This window comes from Phaenicophaeus curvirostris, chromosome 28 (genome assembly GCF_032191515.1).
Source record: "Phaenicophaeus curvirostris isolate KB17595 chromosome 28, BPBGC_Pcur_1.0, whole genome shotgun sequence".
Classification (NCBI taxonomy): domain Eukaryota; kingdom Metazoa; phylum Chordata; class Aves; order Cuculiformes; family Cuculidae; genus Phaenicophaeus; species Phaenicophaeus curvirostris.
The window spans coordinates 3,693,644-3,714,223 of NC_091419.1; the positions used below are offsets into that span (position 1 = coordinate 3,693,644).

The 20,580-nt window shown below is 54.0% G+C and overlaps 1 protein-coding gene across 1 annotated transcript; it reads right to left on the reverse strand.

The window, feature by feature from the left end:
• Positions 1 to 268: 268 nt before the first annotated feature.
• Positions 269 to 15,167, reverse strand: LOC138731853 (hippocampus abundant transcript 1 protein-like). The gene is made up of 12 exons (XM_069878120.1): positions 15,056 to 15,167; positions 13,084 to 13,179; positions 11,450 to 11,512; positions 9,901 to 10,028; positions 9,363 to 9,477; positions 8,190 to 8,408; positions 7,381 to 7,494; positions 6,863 to 6,934; positions 6,009 to 6,121; positions 5,791 to 5,888; positions 4,299 to 4,465; positions 269 to 4,210 (listed from the first exon to the last, which is right to left on the reverse strand). Exons 1-12 carry the CDS (start codon positions 15,137 to 15,139, stop codon positions 4,001 to 4,003), a joined length of 1,479 nt encoding a protein of 492 aa, XP_069734221.1. The 5' UTR covers positions 15,140 to 15,167; the 3' UTR covers positions 269 to 4,000.
• Between the last annotated feature and the right edge of the window lie 5,413 nt (positions 15,168 to 20,580).

The window sequence follows — 20,580 nt, forward strand, 5'->3', positions numbered from 1 at the left end:
TTTTAAGGAATTGGTAGAAACAACTCAACAAGTTGTGCCCATGGGAGGCACAAGATGGATTTAGAAAGCCTGCTCTGTAGTGGAGTCTCCATGCCTGGAGGGGCTCAAAAAACATGTGGCCTTGGCACTTTGTGACATGGTTTAGTGGGGATGGGGGTGTGGGGCTGACAGTTGGACTTAGAGATCTTTTCCAACCTTAATGATTCTATGATCCACAAGGGCAGATGAGTGTGGGTCAGGCTGGAAAGGAGGACAGAGAACTTCACCATGACAGGAAAGCAGCAGTTTAATAAATAATCCGTCGGAGGGAGAGATTTTGCCAGTTCTAAACACAACCTGGACTGAAATAAATACATTTCATTGTTAGCCTAAAAAAAAAGAGACAGCAACACACGCGACAGTAAACTTGGAGAGCGTGGAGGTACTGCCATCCTGCAGGGAACGTGGGATTGCCACGCGCCCACGCTTTTTAAAGGTTATCAAACATGTTAGAAGCCATCTGAGCGCAGAGAACAGAATAAAAACCAGAGAAGTAAAAAGTTACTGATTTGCGAAAGAGAAAGCAATGATTTAACACAGGTTTTTTAATGCAACAAGATGGGTTTAATCTCACTTGAGCTGCTGCCGTTAATACCGGAGCTGCAGAAAAAGGGCAATTAAGCCTATTTTTGCCTTATGTTTGGGGCGTTGCTGTTACCGACCTGAATTATAAGTCGCTGCAGAGAAATCCTGGGAAAAGCGATGTTCAACAGCCAGGCTCGGGCACTACAGAGCAGATCAAGGGGAGATTGTAAGAAAAGGCTCTTTTAAAAAAGTTGCGTTTTCATATAAAGTAACAAAAATTGGCAAAACCAGCTTAGTGCTCCAGACAGATTTTTCTTCCAGTCTCCACCTGGGACGCTGCAGAATTACTGGCCCTTCAGAACAGAAATTCTTCATTCGGGTCCAGTAATTTCAGCGCCGTCACCGCTTGGCCCAAGTCCTCCTCTGTCACTTAAAGGCAGAAGGGTGGGTGGGTCAGAGCCCTGCACTGATGGGGAGGGGAGTTACCTGGGGCTCAGCCCCCACTGAACCCAGGGAAGGAGCTCCAGAACTGTGGAAAGGAATCCGTGTCTGCTCCCAGCGCTGGAATAGGTGACACATCTCTGGGGAGGGCAGATGTCCCAGGGCCAGCTCCTGCTCTGGCACAACCAAGGATTGATGTTCAAATCATCATGATATTAATAAAAGCGCTCACAGCGAATGCTCTGGCCGTGCAGCCGCGTGATGCTGAACCTGCTCCGGCAGTCTAAGAAGCCCCCGGCACGGTGAAGCCTTTCAAACAGCCCTGCAGCATCACCTGCCCTGAGTCCAGGGGCCAAGAAAGTCACCAAAATACTCCAGGTCCACTACTCACAAACCGGGAATGTCGGCACCACTGGAAACTTGGGTTGTGACAGACTGGATCGAGGAGGGATGCTCGCCTGGTTATTTCTGCTGGCTGAAGGGTGGGAGAGGTGGAGATGCCACAGGCAGCGGTGGCGAGAAGGAACGGGACCAGAAACACTGGTTTCAATAAACTATTCAATAAAGGAAAAGACTCTGAAAAATATATCTCTATATACTTTGTACCATATAAATAATGTTCATTTCTTTCATCACATTCCACTATATTCTACCTGCAAAGCTCCAAGTGCCTCGGCGAGCACGAGGTAACGATTCGGTGTTTTGGTTCACTTCACTCGTGTTTGAGGGACAAACCTACTCCAGTTCATTCTAAAACAGTGCGAATAAAGAATCACCAGGCATAGTTGGTAAAACCATAGGCTAAAAAAGGCATTTTTGTAAGGAACAGAGCTGGGATCGCTGCCTGGAAGTGTCAGTGACTGGATTCCCTTCAGGAAAGGAGCCTGCTGAGATTGTACCGTACAGACAATCCCAATGATGTCTGGGAATTTGAAGCATCACCACAATGAGCTTGGGAAAATTGGAGTCACCAAGACTTTCTGCTGTCTCTGTTCTCCATTTCTGCATCAGATCCACATTGGCAAACCCTCCTTGTTTGTCCCGTGCACTGAAAATAATCTGCTCTTACCGCTCTGATTACAGGAGCTGGGTACCAGGCTGGATTAATGCAAAACAAACTATGGAGTTCTTTCACTTAAATGCCCACCTCTGATAACTAACTGGTCCAAAAAATCAGTAAACAGACATTAAATCATTAGTTCTGCCCAGCCTAGGCAGGCAGTGGTTCCAAACTTAATATCTGAGAGGCTTTTAAGAGACCTACATCAAATTGCAGCTCTCGATCTGTCCAAATCCAAGAGGATCCCTCACGCTGATGACACAGCAGAGGCCGGATGATGAACACAGCCTGGAGCTCAGGTCCCCTCGTGCTCCTAGAGCAGCGCAAGATGCCCTGTCAGGGCAGAGCAGAGGACAGACAGCACTGTCCCCTCCTGTGCCAGGGGCTGAGCTCTCCAGGATCATCCCGTTTGGTGTTTTCCACTAAACCCAGAGGCAAACAGTATTTACAAGCACAGCATCAGCCACAACGACCCGTTCACAAGGACCCAAGCCATTAATGACCTAGGTTACCAGTCCCAAACCTCAGGAGAAGGGATCCCAGATGAAGAAACAACAGCTCTTGCACATACCCTGCTCTGAGACAGGACTATTTTTGGCCACTGTATCCTTAATTCCCTTCACAACTGATTTCTTAAGTGCCTGTTCTCAGTTTGGTCTTTGCTTCCCTGCTCAATGCCAACAAATGAGATCTCACTCTACTAAGAACCATTGTTCCTCTGCCCTCCCTCTATATATCGACTGAAGTCCCAGCCTTCCCTACACCTTTGTCTTCACTTCTTCCACAATTCAAGGATTTGAACAGACCCGAACCCTGCAGCAAAGGCTGCAATTCCATTTTTCAACGAAACAAAAGCCTTCACAGCCAACTCAGAAATGCTACGTGGAACCCAAACCTGCAGTCACGACCCTCTGGATCTTTTGGGCTGCAAAAAAAACAAGCTACGGTCATTAACCTGGTTTTAATCTCAGACAGCAAGAGCCTGGGAGAAAAAATGAACGTGCTTTGTTAAGGTGCTCAAGATCAACAGCTATTCCTTTGCCCTTTCTCTTGGGAAATCATGCTTTATGAAAGTGCTTAGCAGAGTTCAGGTGTTTCTCCAGCCTCTCAGAGCTGCATTTTCTAAACAATCCTTACAGTTCTGAGAAATCCTTCTACCTAGAACCGACAGAGGCAGACATAGACAGGCTACGCCAGTGTAACACAAAAAAAAAAAACCCAAACTGAAGCACATATTGACCATCTAAGCGTTTGTAACGCGTGTGGTTGCCTTTTCTCTCATCACCCATTCCCCTTTGTGTCAGGTTGTAACTTTACTACTTAATTTTTCTAATCTTCATCAGAACGTTAAGTCAGAAGATTCTTTGTTCCGATCCAAGTTTCACTTGGGTCAAGGACAGGGAAATTCACTGGGTCCTCCAGCAGCGAGGATCTCCTCACGGCTGCTAACTACGCTGTGTTCACACACACACACTTTTCCCAGCGCCGAGCCTGGGACAGGACCAGCAGTACCAGTTCTATCCGGGGATGGGACACGTAACAAACACTTGAGTGATTCCGGCGGGCAGCTCGGTTAGTTCACATAAGAACAAAGACAACGCTAACTCCTCCGTTGGTCACTGGCGAGTAGAGTATTTGGCAGGTCACACCTCAAAGTTCAGCATTCACATACAAGGGCGGGGTTGCTGGAAAGAACAAACCCTTCAGGTGGAGCAGACCACTACCTCCCCATTCCATCCATCGGCACCAGATGACAATTCCCTTTTTGCACCTGCTGGGTATGTTTGGCTTGAAGGGAAACCCTGTCCCTCCTCATTAGTGGCACAGTTACCTCAATTCTTCCTCTCCCCTGCCCTCTCTCTCTCTGAGCTCCAGCTGGCCGAGTCCATCCTTGATCTGGAGCCGAGATGCAAGCTGGGTCTTTCCCTCCCAACCTCATACGCTGCTGTCCTCGAGCAGGGGCTCCTTGCCGTCCGATCCTCCGGCCTGCGGGCTGTGGGTGTGGGTCTGGGCTCCGTTACTGTGCTTCTTGTGGCTGCCTGATCTCAGTGCAAGGTTGTGTTCTGGAATGAACAAGGCCACCAGGAGCGACAGCAGGACAGAACAAGCCCCAAAGAGGAATGGAGGCCCTGGGATAATGCTGCTCTGTAGGGCGAGACAGAGGAACGATTAATGCTTAAGCTCCAGGACAGAAGCAGTCCAGCAAACAGAATGAGAAAGAGGAACGAGTTACCTCATCCGTAGGGTTGGCCATGTTGGGTTTGGAGGCTTTACCCAAAGTTTCCACCTCAGCCATTTCATTCAGCTCCACGTGGAAGAGATAGAAGACAAAGCCATAGAGCGCCGGCCCCAAGCCATTACACAGGCCCCGAATCCCGGTTATCATCCCCTGCACCACACCTGGGGACAGCACGAGGAGAGGAAGGCATGGCTGCAGCCTCCTGGAGAAACCTGGTTTCCTCAAGGACGCTTACATTCTTAGAGATATGATCAAACACCTGGATCTGGACTGACAGGCACTCTACAGATAAAGTGGCTATTAGCTTTGCTCAATATCAGGTTTTACAAACATCAGCGAGGCTGGATTTGCTGCTTTGAGGAATGAAAGGAGCACATCAAGCAATTTCCAGCTGAATTGGAATTAAGGCAGAGAAGTCTGAGGAGTTGGGGTCAAACCACAAAGCAAGCAGCCTCCTCTCAGCCTCAGCAACACTGAGCACCTATGTGTGTCACTGAAGAATTCCCCTCTCAAAGCACCAGCTACAGGCAAAGGGAAGAGCGTCAGTACTGGCAAGAACAAAGCGATGCTCCACAGCTGCCACAGATCATAGAATCATAGAATAGTTTGGGTTGGAAGGGACCTTAAAGCTCATCTAGTTCCAACCCCCCCTGCCATGGGCAGGGGCACCTCCCACCAGATCAGGCTGCCCAAGGCCCATCCAACCTGGCCTTGAACACCTCCAAGGATGGGGCAGCCACAACTTCCCTGGGCAACCTGTTCCAGTGTCTCACTACCCTCATGGTGACAAAATTCTTCCTAATGTCTAGTTTAAATCTGTCCCTCTCCAGTTTATTCCCGTTCCCCCTCACCCCATCACTCCAAGCCTTTGTGAACAGTACCTCCCCAGCTTTCTTGTAGCCCCTTCAGGTACTGGAAGGTCGCTATAAGGTCTCCTCAGAGCCTTCTCTTCTGCAGGCTGAACAAACCCAACTCTCTCAGGTGACGTTCCTGCCCACCCCATCACCACAGATTCATAGAATCATAAAATCACCAGGTTGGAAAAGACCCTCCAGATCATCGAGTCCACCCATTCCTATCAAATACTAACCCATGTCCCTCAGCACCTCGTCCACTCATCCCTTAAACTCCTCCAGGAACGGTGACTCAACCCCCTCCCTGGGCAGCCTCTGCCAGTGCCCAATCACCCTTTCTGTGAAAAACTTTTTCCTAATGTCCAGCTTGAACCGCCCCTGGGGGAGCTTGAGGCCATTCCCTCTCGTCCTGTCCCCTGTCCCTTGGGAGAAGAGCCCAGCTCCCTCCTCTTCACAACCTCCTTTCGGGTAGTTGGAGAGAGCAATGAGGTCTCCCCTCAGCCTCCTCTTCTCCTGGCTAAACACCCCCAGTTCTCTCAGCCATTTCTCACAAGGCCTGTTCTCCAAGGTGCTTCAGCTCAGGCACCTGCAGGGATGAACTCAACCATCAGACAAATCCCCAAGAGACTCACCCTGTTGGTCGGGGTCTGCGTTCCGAGACACCATGGCACTGATGGCTGGGAAGGTGATGCTGGACATGGCAGCCACAGCTCCGGCCGCCCACATCATCCTTGGAGAGAAGAGGCAGCAGTTAGGAAAGTGGCTGCCAAGAGCAGCGCTTCCCTCGGCCAGGGGACAGAGCCACCGCGGAGGGAGAAACCTGCCGACAGCACCATGAGCAAACTCTTACCAAGGCTGCGACCCAAAGCCGTACCAGGCGAGCTGCAGGATCTGGAAGCCCAGTCCCAACAGGATGGTGTTTTTATTTCCTATCGAACGCATAAGAATTCCCAACACTACTGTCTGAAAAGAAAAATAGAATCATAGAATCACCAGGTTGGAAAAGACCCACTGGATCATCGAGTCCAACCATTCCCATCAATCACTAAACCGTGTCCCTCAGCACCTCATCCACCCGTCCCTTAAACCCCTCCAGGGAAGGTGACTCAACCCCCTCCCTGGGCAGCCTCTGACACTGCCCAATGATGCTTTCCATGAAATATTTTTTTATGACATTCAGCTTGAACCTCCCCTGGGGGAGCTTGAGGCCATTCCCTCTCGTCCTGTCCCGTCCTTTGGGAGAAGAGCCCAGCTCCCTCCTCTCCACAACCTCCTTTCAGGTAGTTGGAGAGAGCAATGAGGTCTCCCCTCAGCCTCCTCTTCTCCAGGCTAAACAAGCCCAGCTCTCTTTCAAAGCACAAGTAAAGATGACAACGCTGGAAGACAGGAGATGGGAATCTGATCTTGTGCTGCTCTCGGAGCTGCACGTGCACTCTGCCATTCTCAGAATGTTGTGGTAGAAACCAGCAAGTTCCTTCCACGGAAATCAGAGCACAAGCTGTGGAGCTCCATGGAGCAACCCCACGGTTTCCCAGCTTGTTAAACAGCAGCTGCATTCAAACGATGAGAAAGAGAGACCACAGTGCAGGAGTCCAGTGTCTGCGCGGCCACAGGGATTCTTGCAGCTCACCAGCCCCAATTATCAGATATTTTGGACATTCTGATAACCAGACTCCTGGAATCAAGACGGAAATTGCTTCTCACCTGAGCCAGTATCGAGAGAATTCCAACTACACCAATAAAGGCTGCCACGGTCTCCGAGGAAAAACCAATGACCTGGGAAAACACCAAAGAGGGACTTTTCGGACAAGAGATTTGTACTACAGGAGAAAAGCCACTCAATCAGTGTCACCAGTGTTTATTGACATGGCTTATCAGGTACTTAAACATTAATCAGCCGTCCCTCCTGTTACCTCCTGCCGCCACAGGGATAAAAGATTTTCCTCTGGCTTTAAATCCCTGGGCTCACCTGAAATGCCTGAAAGCCGCACGGGCAGGACGGAGGCACAGACCACCAGCAAGAAGCCAGCAAAGGGTTCCAGGAATGTCTACAGAGCACTCACCACAATTTTAGGAAAGCTGGAACAAGTTGCTGTTTCTTAAAGCTTCAATTTTACTGAGCTATCGGCCAAGATTATGTTTCTCAGGACACGCAACTAAGATAATATCTGTAGGCAGAGCTTTTCTGCATTCGGATCCTTCCCTCATCGTGAGAGACTGACCTGTCGCAGGTAGAGGAAAAAGCTGGAGTACTGGCCGGCTTCAGGAAGGTAGGAGAGAAAGACAGTGATACAGATGAGCAGCACTGTAGAGTCCTGACCCACCTTCCGCAGAGACTGGAAGGGGATATGACAAAAAATTGAGAAAAGAAAGAGTTAATATCATTAAATATTCTCTAGGCACGGAGAGAGCAAAGCCAAGTGCTTAAGTCACCATCTTACAGCCAAGAAGCGAATGCTTGAATGGAACCAGACCAGCATCGCAGAGGAAGATGTGAACGCTGCCACCCCACCCCTGACCAGGCGTATGATTGCAAGGACTCCCACCCTGCCATGAGGAGTTCTGACCACTCAGTTTCTCAGATTTAGTGCCTCAGCTTTTGATCAGAACTGGTTTTCTCTCAGACAGCCAAAATCCCCTTCCTAGCAAGCTGAGGTGAGGTGAAACTGCACAAAGCTCATCACCGTTAGCAAAGATCCTAAGGAGCAAGGAGCACAAAAAGCTTCTCCTGACACAGTACTATTCCTAAGTAATGTAATTGGTATTCCAACAACTCGTTCCACCAAGAGATGCTCTCGCTCAGCACATCTGGAGCTGCTTTTAGATGGTTTGCAGCTACATGGGATCGGTCAGAAGCGGCTAGACAGATTTAGACACGTGCAGTCTGCTACCTGCTGAACACTGCACCTTTGCGGGCTTCCTCTGAGCCTCGCAGCCCTCACCTTTTGTGGAACACACCTTCCTTTTGAGAGAAATTAGAAGAACTAAAGCAAACACAAGCACGCAGAAAACCAGCCGCCAGATTACTTACAGCAAATGGATCTGCTTGTTCCCAAGAGATCGGAGCTCCCCAAGAAACCGGGCGCATCTCTTCTGGCAGAGACTCTGGCACAGCCAGCAGGATGAAACCGATGTCCAGCAAAGCAACGCCTGAAGCCAGCACAACCACCAAGGTATCGCCGTAGGCTTGGGAGAGGTACGCACCGATTGCTGGGCTTGTGACCAGGCTGGCAGCAAACGTGGCTGACACCTGGAAGCATAAAACATTAATCGAGGCTCTTCCTAGAGCCCGTTTTCTCCTCCAGAGTAACCCACAGGTTCCAGTTTTGCCATCTTTGATGGAGATAAACCAGGTGGACAGGGACTCCTGCAGTCATGTTCGCTCGGTGCAGTCGAGGCTAAGTTCTAGCAGAGGGAAATTAAAGCAATCCTAACAACTCACACACAACCCTTTCAGTAAATCTACAGAAAGGGTCCTGTTGCAGGCTTTTTGTACACATGCTAGCATCACAGCCTGCCCCTCTCCTGGTGCAAAGCAGCTCACAGACCAGGCTGCTTTTAGGGCTAAGCAACAACACAGATGTTCAGATGGCAGCAAAATTCACCCTCTCCTTCAGCACTAAATCACAAACAGAAGCAGCGTTGGGCTGATGGTTGGACTGGATGATCTTAGAGGTCTTTTCCAACCTTAATGATTCTGTCATTCTAACATGAGACTGTACTATCAGTGAAGTCACTGCTCTCTACATTGCTCTCTCCAACTACCTGAAAGGAGCTTGTGGAGAGGAGGGAGCTGGGCTCTTCTCCCAAGGCACAGGGGACAGGACGAGAGGGAATGGCCTCAAGCTCCACCAGGGGAGGTTCAGGCTGAACATTAGGAAAAACTTTTTCACAGAAAGGGTCATTGGGCAGTGTCAGAGGCTGCCCAGGGAGGGGGTTGAGTCACCTTCCCTGGAGGGGTTTAAGGGACGGGTGGATGAGGTGCTGAGGGACATGGTTTAGTGATTGATGGGAATGGTTGGACTTGATGATCCGATGGGTCTTTTCCAACCTGGTGATTCTATGATTCTAAGTGTGGATTGTCTTTTCCTTGACACTGTCCTCAGGCTCATCCATAAGTCTCCCACCCTCATTCTATACCTCTCATACATGCAAAGCCCATGATCTTTCTTCCAAAAGACAAAGCAGTTATCCAGCTCCTTACCAAGCCGTACGCCGTGCTGCGTTCATGCTCCTGCGTAATATCAGCAACGTAGGCAAAGATCACAGAAAAGGTGACAGCAAAGACTCCAGACATGGAAATGACAGCAAAATACCACCTGGATCAGGAATAACCAGTGTTAGAGAGTGACCACAGAGTAGCCCACAGCTGCTGAATGAGAACCTCTCATTATTCCTTCAGCCCATCCTGCTTCATCGCACCAGAAAGCGCTCAGGAACTCCAAGCTTCAGCCTGGGGGTCATGGAGTTTTATTGCTTATTTTCTAGGGAAAGGAAACATCAGCACAACCTAACAGTGATGATACATCAAGCAGGAAAACAGGCACCAGCAGAGGAAAGCCAGACTCTCCTCCTGACACCGAGCCCTCTGGCAGAAGCACACAATCGGTCTCTAGGCTAAGCAGCCTTCTCCACTGCACGGATTCTTCCATCTCATCTGCTAACACAACACCCACAAATCCCCCTCGTTCAGCCTCACGCTCATCCCTCTCCTCAGAACCAGTTGGTTATAACAAACTCACCATGGACTGATCTTCATAAGGGGAATTGGTGCACACGTGAAGAAGACTGTGAGGAGGAGGAAGGATTTCCTGCCCCAGACATCAGAGAGAGCACCAATCAGTGGGGCACTTAGAAAAGAAAGCAGACCCTAAGAGAGACAGAGAGGATGGCAGAGGGGAATCCCTCAGTCAAACCCTGATTGTCGAGAGCAAAAGCTTTTGAAAACATGATCAAAAGACAAAAATGCAAGGAGAAAACCCATTCCTATTTTCTACAAGCAAGCAACACCAAAACAGAACAGTTTGTGGTCTTCCTGGACAGGCCTGTGCAGCAGGAGCAGCCTTGCCAGTACCTTAAAAGATGCTGGCACAGCTCCATCACGTTAACATCTGCTGCAGCTCTAGGGAAAGCTTTCTCTGTCAGGTGGAGACAAGACAGACCTGATGAGATGCCAGGGCCATTAAGCACAAATGTTCAAGGCCTTTCAGCATCTTTCAAACCCGATCAGGCAGGGAAGAGCCCTGCAGCCTACAGGGGAGTGTCCATCTCACACCAAAGCAAACCTCACTTAGGTTGTTTTTTTGAGATCCTCTAGCCAGAGCCTAATAATCTCTTTTCCTGAGTCAGAACACATGGCTGCTCATTGCAGCTGCCTCCAGTTCTACTCTGGGAACACTGGCCTAGCCCAAACTCAGCGTGGCCACAGCACAGACCTGCCTTCTGCCACGGACAGCCCACTACAGCTTCTGTTATGGAAGAGTTCAGATGTCATTGATGTTTTTTATGTTGTTACACGCCAGAATTTGGTCACAGGGTGTACCTCACACCAATTAGAACATTCCTGAAACACAGAGCTGTTGTAGCCCTACAGTGACAAGCAGCGCGTTGTTAGCGCTGCTCAGTAAAATCAACTGCACAAGCTGCCTGGCATCTACGCTCTGTCGGTTCTTGGGTTCCTGGAATGGTTTGGGTTGGAAGGGACAAAGCCCATTAAGTTCCACCCCTGCCATGGGCAGCGACACCTCCCACTGGATCAGGGGCTCCAAGCCCCATCCAACTTGGACTTGAACACCTCCAGGGATGGGGCAGCCACCACTGCTCTGGGCAACCTGGGCCTCCCCACCCTCACAGCAAAACATTTCTCCCTAAAACCTCATCTCAATCTCCCCTCTTTCAGCTGAAAACCGTTCCACCTCGTCCTGTCTCTGCACTCCCTGATCAACAGACTCCCCCGCAGCTTTCCTGGAGCCCCTTTCAGTCCTGGAAGCTGCTCTAAGGTCTCCTTGGAGCCTTCTCTTCTCCAGACTGAACAACCCCAACTCTCTCAGCCTGTCCTCATACATGAGGTTCTCCAGCCCTCAGATCATCTCCGTGGCCTCCTCTGGACTTGCTCCAACAGATCCAGTTCTTCATTCTGTGTTAGGTTTGCCAATGGCCACCCCAAACCAAAATATGAACATTTATCTATCAAACACTGGTTGCCATCAGGAAATAACAGAGATGATAATGCCTCACCACTTCTGGCACGGATTGAGATTGAAATGAAAGCCTGGAAGGAATGTTCCTCACCTTGACTCCGTGAATCAGGCCATTCATCAAGAACGTGTGCTGAGGAAAAGTCTGGTGTAACACCTGGGGGGAAAAACAAACACAAAGCTTAGCAACTTTCACAAAACTTCTGACAGCTTGGTGCCTGAAAAGCACAACAGGAAAAATGGGGAATATGCTACCAACAACGCCACTGCTGGACCTAGAGGAGGAGCTCCACTTTCCCACTCCAACGCAGGCGGCCACTTTCCATAACACTTCCCAGGTCTATAAATCACTCCAGCACATTTGGGAAAGGCTGAGATAATTGGAAATGTGCCTTTGTCCATCTCTGCACCATTTGGTTTCCTTTTGGGTTTACTTCCCATGGCCACAGAGCTTTTCTGCTGTTCTCCCTCCCTTTATAATGTCTCTTTGATGCACATTTCACACTAAGCTAACGCTGTTTTACTAAATCACAGAATCATAGAATGGTTTGAGTTGGAAGAGTCCTTAAAGATCTTCCAGTTCCACCCCCTGCAATGGGCAGGGACACCTCCTACTGGATCAGGTTGCTCCAAGGCCCATCCAGCCTGGCCTTGAACACCTCCAGCGATGGGGCTGCCACAACTCCCCTGGGAAACCTCAGCCAGTGCCCCCTCACCCTCATTATGAAGAGTTTCCTCCTTATGTCTAGTCTAAATCTTCCCCCCTCCAATTTAAAGCCATTCCCCCTCATCCTATCACTACAAACCTTTGTAAAAAGTCCCTCCCCAGCTTTCCTGGAGGCACTTTCAGTACTGAAAGCTGCCCTAAGGTTTCCCTGCAGCCTTCTCTTCTCCAGGCTGAACAACCCCAACTCTCTCAGCCTGTCCTAAAACTCCTTTTGTGCATTTACCGTGATATCAGAGACCAGATGGAAACTGGGCACTGCTCATTGGACTTTGCCATGAGCTGGCATCCCCCCACCTTAAAGAGAATTTAGAAAGCTAAGAATCCCTCCTGAAGGTGCCAAACTGGAATTTTACAGCTCCTTAACTAAAGGCAAATACCTGAGAGGAGATTTGAAGTTTCTTTAAGTCAGCAATCCCTCTGCGTTTAATCTTACCATGCTAATCTAACTCAGCCAAGTCCCGGGCTCTCCTAGAATGGGCACGACCTGGTGTAGCACAGAACGGCTCAGAAATTCCCTCTGTGCTTTGACACCCAGATAATGATGGTGGTAATTCCACAAAAAACCTCTTTTATCCCTAAATAAGTTAATGTAGGATAAAAGGTTTGGATAAAACAGCAAAGCTTCGCTCAATTTGCTTTCATTAATCTCCCAATCGCGCTTTATTTTTTAATACCTAGGGAAAAAAAAGCAATAAATGACAGTAAACTACCACTAAATCCTAGTGTTTTCAGGTCAGATCTTTCACTCCTGCTTTCCTGGAATCCTCCAAAAGCTTTCAGAAATCCAACTCATGCTTTGCTCCAAGTTAAGCTACAGTAATTAAGAAAGTAATTGCCTGACTCGGTAACAAATGGCTCTAGCCTCAGCTTTTTCAGGCACAAGCTGCAACACCTTGGTTTCCACACTGTCTCTGCTCCAGAAGCCAAGGTTAAGATCTTCACCCTCCCCATCCCAAGGGGAACTTCACTCTACGAGACCCATTCCTGGGAGACGGACTCACCGTTAGCATCGGCGTGGTTAGCAGCCCCCAGGCGAAGAACTCCAGGAAGATCACCACCACGGCGTGGTACACGCTGGGCTCTCCAATCCCCTGTCGCTGCAAAAGAGAAAACCACACATGTATCCTGATCTGCGACCAAGGTGAGATGCATGGATGGATACTGAAACACCAGCCCTGACCCTAGAGGTTCTGGAGGTGAATTGCCGTGCTGTAGTGCCAGTGAGCTTGCCAACATGCACGGCTCTGACAAAGCTGGCTGTTTTCCTCTTCTTTATCCAAGAATCTATATCCTTGACACCTTGATGCTTTCTCTAGACTTAACTAAACTTATCACAGAATCATCAGGTTGGAAGAGACCCACTGGATCATCGAGTCCAACCAAGGATAGGGCTGCAACAGGGAGCCCCGGAACTGAGAACTTTGGAGACGCAATCGAGGGCAGGGCTGCACCAGGGAGCCCTGGTACCTGGAGCTTTGGAGACCCAACCAAGGACAGGGTCGCACTGGGGAGCCCTGGAACCAAGAGCCTTGGAGATCCAACCGAAGGCAGGGTCGCACCGGGGGAGCCCCGAGATCGGGAGATCCAACCAAGGATAGGGCTGCACCGGGCAGCCCTGGGAGCTTTGGAGATCCAACCAAGGATAGGGCTGCACTGGGCAACCCTGGGAGCTTTGGAAAGCCAACCAAGGATAGGGCTGCACCGGGGAGCCCTGGGAGCTTTGGAGATCCAACCAAGGATAGGGCTGCACTGGGCAACCCTGGGAGCTTTGGAAAGCCAACCAAGGATAGGGCTGCACCGGGCAACCCTGGGAGCTTTGGAGATCCAACCAAGGATAGGGTCGCACCCGGGAGCCTCGGGACTGAGAGCTCTGGAGATCCAACCAAGAATAGGGTCACACCGGGGAGCCCCGGGACCAAGAGCCCTGGTAGCGGGAGCTTTGGAGACCCAACCAAGGATAGGGTCGCACCAGGGAGCCCTGGGACTGAGAAATTTGGAGACCCAACCAAAGATAGGGTCGCACCAGGGAGCACTGGGACTGAGAGCTTTGGAGACCCAACCAAGGATAGGGTCGCACCAGGGAGCGCTGGGACTGAGAGATTTGGAGACCCAACCAAGGATAGGGTCACACCAGGGAGCGCTGGGACTGAGAGCTTTGGAGACCCAACCAAGGATAGGGTCGCACCAGGGAGCGCTGGGAGCTCTGGAGACCCAAGCAAAGACAGGGTCGCACCGGGGAGCCCCGGTACCGGTAGCTTTGGAGACTCAGTCGAGGACAGGGCTGCACCGGGGAGCCCTGAGACTGAGAGATTTGGAGACCCAACCAAGGGTAGGGTCACACCGGGGAGCCTCGGGCCCAGGAGGCCCGGAACCGAGAACCTTGGAGATCCAACTGAAGACGGGGCGGCACCGGGGAGCCCTGGGAACTCTGGAGACCCAACCAAGGATAGGGTCACACCAGGGAGCCCTGGGAGCTCTGGAGACCCAACCAAGGATAGGGTCACACCGGGGAGCCCTGGGAACTCTGGAGACCCAACAAGGATAGGGTCGCACCGGGGAGCCCTGGGAACTCTGGAGACCCAACCAAGGATAGGGCTGCACCGGGGAGCCCTGGGAACTCTGGAGACCCAACAAGGATAGGGTCGCACCGGGGGAGCCCCGAGAACTCTGGAGACCCAACCAAGGATAGGGCTGCACCGGGGAGCCCTGGGAACTCTGGAGACCCAACCAAGGATAGGGTCGCACCGGGGAGCCCCGGTACCGGGAGCTTTGGAGACTCAGGCGAGGGCAGGGCTGCACCGGGGAGCCCCGAGACTGAAAGATTTGGAGACCCAACCAAGGATAGGGCTGCACCGGGGGAGCCCCGGTGCCCAGACGGCCCGCGGGCCCCGGTCTCCGGTTGCGGTCCCCGTCCCGGTGCGGCGAAGGGGCCCAGCGCTCCCCGCCCCGTTCCCTCCCGGTCCCCCCGCTCACGCCGGCCCCGTCGCGGATGACGATTTTCTTGGCCAGCAGGACGCTGCGGTTGAGCCGCTTCTTTTTCTTCTTCTCGCCGGTCATGGCGCCGCCGGTGGCCGCGGCCGCCCCATGCTCGCCGCGGCGGGAGGCGCGGGGCCCGCACCGGGCGGGCAGCGCCGGGGCCGCGCGGGGCGAGGGCGGCGGAACCGGGGACAGGCGGAGGCCGCGTTGCCCCGGCAACGGCGTCGATTGACGGCTGCGAGCGGCCAATCGCAGCCGCCGCCGCCCGCGTTCTCGCTTCCTATTGGCCGCGCCGCCTCTTCCTGGTCGGCGGAGCTGCGCTGGGATTGGCTGGCGGGGTGAGGGGAGGAGGGCGCCGCGTTGCCCTGGCGACGGAGTTGATTGACAGCGAGAATGGCCAATCCGGGCGGTCGCTGGGGCGTTCTCGCTTTCTGTTGGCTGCACCGCCTCTTCCTGGGCAGGCGAGCTGGTTTCTGATTGGATGAGAGGGAAGGGGGCGGGGCCACGGGGGCTGCGTAGAATCATAGAACCATGGAATCACCAGGTTGGAGCATCGAGTCCAGCCATTCCTATCAAACACTAAACCGTGTCCCTCAGCACCTCGTCCACCCATCCCTTAAACCCCTCCAGGGAAGGGGACTCAACCCCCTCCCTGTTCCAGCACCCAGTGAGCCTTTTGTGATAATTTTTTTCCTAATGTCCAGCCTGACCCTCCCCTGGTGGAGCTTGAGGCCGTTCCCTCTCGTCCTGTCCCCTGTCCCTTGGGAGAAGAGCCCAGCTCCCTCCTCTCCACAACCTCCTCTCAGGGAGTTGGAGAGAGCAATGAGGTCTCCCCTCAGCCTCCTCTTCTCCAGGCTAAACACCCCCAGCTCTCTCAGCCGCTCCTCTTCTTCTCCAGCCCCCTCACCAGCTTCGTTGCTCTTCTCTGGACTCGCTCCAGAGCCTCAACATCCTTCTGGTGGTGAGGGGCCCAGAACTGACCCCAGGATTCGAGGAGCGGTCTCCCCAGTGCCGAGTCCAGAGGGAGAAGAACCTCCCTGGACCTGCTGGCCACGCCGTGTCTGATCCAAGCCAAGATGCCATTGGCCTTCTTGGCCACCTGGGCCACTGCTGGCTCATGTTCAGTCGCTGTCAACCAACACCCCCGGGGGGGGTTTAGGAAAATATATTTCACAGAAAGGGTCATTGGTCCCTGTCAGAGGCTGCCCAGGGAGGGGGTTGAGTCCCCTTCCCTGGAGGGGTTTAAGGGACGGGTGGATGAGGTGCTGAGGGACATGGGTTAGTGATTGATGGGAATGGTTGGACTCAATGATCCAGTGGGTCCTTTCCAACCTGGGGATTTTATGATCCTATGACTTGGGTGGGAGAGAAGGGAACACTCTCTTCCCCGGGAATGGAACCAGCAACCAGTGTGGGGCTGGGGGGCCACAACCGGCTCTGCTCCGGGTACCTGATCCCCTCCCTGTGCTGCTCTGTCCATAGAATCATAGAATCACAGAATCATAGAACCCATGGCACGGGTCAAACCCTGATGACCTCCCCGGTGACGGGTCCTTTCCCCTGTCTCCCAGCCCCGGTTGGAGCCTCCTGGGGAGCATCCCAGCTCATTCCCGAGCTCCGCAATCCAACCGGGGCGGGCGGACAGGGCAGGGAAGAGGCTCTCGGTGTGACAGCAGCGAATGGCACCCGCTTCCCTCGATTAATCGATCGCAGTCGCCGCCAGCCCTGCCTCCCACCGCCCGCCGGGAGACGCAGGCGCCCCGGGGAGGCTCCGGTTTCGTTTGTGCCGCGCACACCCGCAGCATCCTCGGTACCGGAGGCTCCTCGGGAGGCTGGAGCCGAGTTGGCTGCTCCACCGACTCCACCGGGAGCTGAGGCGGCCACGGGGCTGGGGGAGGCACGGGTCCCCGGGGCCGGGATGGATGGGGGGCACCGGTGGCAAAGGACAACCGGGGGCACCGGGGGCACAGGGGTCCCCAGCCCCGCTGGGAGATCATCGCCCTACGGGCCCCCGAGCCCGTTGCTGAGCCCGGTTCCCGCTGCCCGAGCACCACGGGCAGCCCCAGTGGGAGCCCCGGCTCCGTTCGCACCGGCCCTGTGCCGGTCCCGACCCTCCCCGGGCCCCGTGGTGAGCAGGGGGCTGTGGGGATGGATGTGATGGGGGTGTTGTGGAGGTGTCGTGGGGATGGATGCTATGGGGATGGATGCTATGGGGATTCCATGGGGCTGGATGCTATGGGGATGCTGTGGGGCTGCTTGCTGTGGGGCTGGATGGCATGGGAATGGATGCTGTGGGGTGGATGCTGTGGGGCTGGATGATATGGGGCTGGATGCTGTGGGGCTGGGTACTGTGGGGATGGATGCTATGGTGATGCCATGGGGCTGGATGTCATGGGAATAGATGCTGTGGGGATTCCATGGGGCTGGATGCTATGGGGCTGGATGCTGTGGGGCTGGATGCTGTGGGGCTGGATGCTATGGGGATGCTGTGGGGCTGGATGCTGTGGGGCTGGATACTGTGGGGATTCGATGGGGCTGGATGCTATGGGGATGGATGCTGAGGGAATGGATGCCATGGGGTAGATGCTGTGGGGATGGATGCTATGAGGATGCGATGGGGCTGGATGCCGTAGGAATAGATGCTGTGGGGATTCCATGGGGCTGGAGGCTATGGGGATGCCATGGGTCTGGATACTGTGGGGCTGGATGATATGGGGCTTGATGCTGTGGGGCTGGATGCTGTGGGGCTGGATGCTGAGGGAATGGATGCCATGGGGTAGATGCTGTGGGGCTGGATGCTATGGGGACGGATGCTGTGGGGCTGGATACTGTGGGGATGGATGCTATGGGGATGCCATGGGGCTGGATGCCATGGGAACAGGTGCTGTGGGGATTCCGTGGGGATGGATGCTAGGGAGATGCCGTGGGGCTGGATGCTGTGGGGTGTATGTTATCGGGATGGATGCTGTGGGGCTGGGTACTGTGGGGATGGATGCTATGGGGATGGATGCTATGGGGATGCCATGGGGCTGGATGCCGTGGGAATAGACACTGTGGGGATTCCATAGGGCTGGATGCTAGGGAGATGCCATGGGGCTGGATGCTGTGGGGCTGGATGCTATGGGGATGGATGCTATGGGGATTCCGTGGGGCTGGATGCCGTGGGAATAGATGCTGTGGGGATTCCGTGGGGCTGGATGCTATGGGGATGCTGTGGGGCTGGTTGCTGTTGGGCTGGATGGCATGGGAATGGATGCTGTGGGGTGGATGCAGTGGGGCTGGATGATATGGGGATGGGTGCTATGAGAATGCCATGGGGCTGGATGCCATGGGCATAGATGCTGTGGGGAGTCCATGGGGCTGGATGCTATGGGGATGCTGTGGGGATTCGATGGGGCTGGATGCTATGGGGCTGGATGCTGAGGGAATGGATTCCATGGAGTGGATGCTGTGGGGATGGATGCTATGAGGATGCGATGGGGCTGGATGCCGTAGGAATAGATGCTGTGGGGATTCCATGGGGCTGGAGGCTATGGGGATGCCATGGGGCTGGATGCTGTGGGGATGAATGCTATGGGGATTCCATGGGGCTGGATGCCATGGGAATAGATGCTGTGGGGATTCCATGGGGCTGGATGCTATGGGGATGGATGCTGTGGCGAGTCCATGGGGCTGGATGATATGGGGATGCCGTGGGGCTGGATGCTGTGGGGCTGGATGCTGTGGGGATTCCATGGGGCTGGATGCTATGGGGATGGATACTATGGGGAGTCCATGGGGCTGGATGCTATCAGGATGCCGTGGGGCTGGATGCCGTGGGGCTGGATGCTGTGGGGATGGATGTTGTGGGGCTGGATTCTATGGGGATGCCATGGGGCTGGATGCTATGGGGATGCTGTGGGGCTGGTTGCTGTGGGGCTGGATGGCATGGGAGTGGATGCTGTGGGGTGGATGCTGTGGGGCTGGATGCTGTGGGGTGGATGCTGTGGGGATGGATACTGTGGGGATGGATGCTATGGGGATGCCGTGGGGCTGGATGCCATGGGAATAGATGCTGTGGGGAGTCCATGGGGCTGGATGCTATGGGGATGCTGTGGGACTGGATGCCGTAGGGCTGGATGCTGTGGGGATGGATGCCGTGGGGCTGGATATCATGGGAATGGATGCCATGGGGATTTTGTGGGGCTGGATGCTGTGGGGCTGGATGCCATGGGGCTGGATGCTGTGGGGATTGGTGATATGAGGATAGATGCCATGGGGATATATCATAGGGATTCCTTGGGGAGGGATGCCTGGAAGTGCCATGGGGATGGACACCATGGGGATGGGTGCCATGAGGGTGCACGCTCGGGGGATGTCATGGGGATGTTGTGGGGATGTCGTGGGGATGTTGTGGGGATAACATGAGGATGGATGCCACGAGGACGCTCTGGGGGTGTTATGGGGATGCTGTGAGGCCGACCTCGACAGGAGGTTCAAGCCCTTTGATCCACTGGAAAAAAAGCAGTAGCCCCAGGGCTGGAGGAGGGTGAGTTACTTGATTGAGGTCAGAAAATCCCTTTAAGGGGTTTTTTTTTTTCCCAGCTTGCTGCAGCTGCTGGCAGAAGAGCAAGAAAATGATGGTGCTTTTTGCTGCCTGAGCCCTCCAGGCAGATGGAAACAAGCAGGAGTCAGATCTGGCTGCGGAGGCAGATGGAATCAGAGTGAACAGGACCCCTGGGCTTGGGGGACACAGAAATGGGGCAGCGAAGCCTGGCAAAGACACTCACTGGGCTCCCTGTGGGAGCTTCTCGAGGATGGAGATGGGGAAGAAGCAGAAAATGGCCCTGTTGTGGGTGGGGATGGCCTGGCCCCCATTTCTGATTGCAGAGTGTGAGTGGGGACGGGGCTGCGATTCCCCCCCAGCCCCTTCGCCCCACGGCATCGTGCTGAACCCACAGCGCCAAAGCGAACTTGGGGGGCTCTGGGGACCACACTGGTTTGGACCAGGGTGCAGGGCAGAGCGTGGCTCTGTCCCATGGGCTGTGGTTGGGGGGCACACAGAGATTGGGGGGGTGCAGGGAAGAGGCCGTTGGGCTTTGTTCCCCTCTGTCCTCGAATGCGGGGACCATGTTTGCCTGATCTGGGGTTCCTGCATCCCGGCTGCAGGCTCGGAGTGGTGGGGGCAGCACAGCCTGAGAGGACGGGGGAGGGCTGGGGTTTGAGAGGATGCTGGAGGGACGGGGAGGGATGGGGCACTGGGAGATGCTGGGGTGGCTGTGGGTCCTGGGGGGCCGGTGGGGTGGGGGATGCTCTCGCAAGCCAGGGGGGGCCGGTAGAGTGGAGGATGCTCTCGCAGCCAGGGGGGGCCGGTAGAGTGGAGGATGCTCTCGCAGCCAGGGGGGGCCGGTGGGGTGAAGATGCTCTAGCAGCCTCGGGGGGCCGTGATGCTCTTGCAGCCCGGGGGATCGGTGGGGCCGGAGATGCTCTAGCAGCCTGGGGCGCCGGGGATGCTCTGGCATCTGAGGGGAGCAGTGGGGTGG

Coding starts and splice junctions, on each gene's coding strand:
- LOC138731853 (XM_069878120.1), bottom strand. CDS start 15,139: ATGACCGGCGAGAAGAAGAAAAAGAAGCGGCTCAACCGCAGCGTCCTG. Junction 7,495..8,189: donor AACAAGCAGATCCATTTGCT/GTAAGTAATCTG, acceptor ATCCCCTTCCAG/TCTCTGCGGAAGGTGGGTCA. Junction 4,211..4,298: donor TGGCCAACCCTACGGATGAG/GTAACTCGTTCC, acceptor CTCGCCCTACAG/AGCAGCATTATCCCAGGGCC.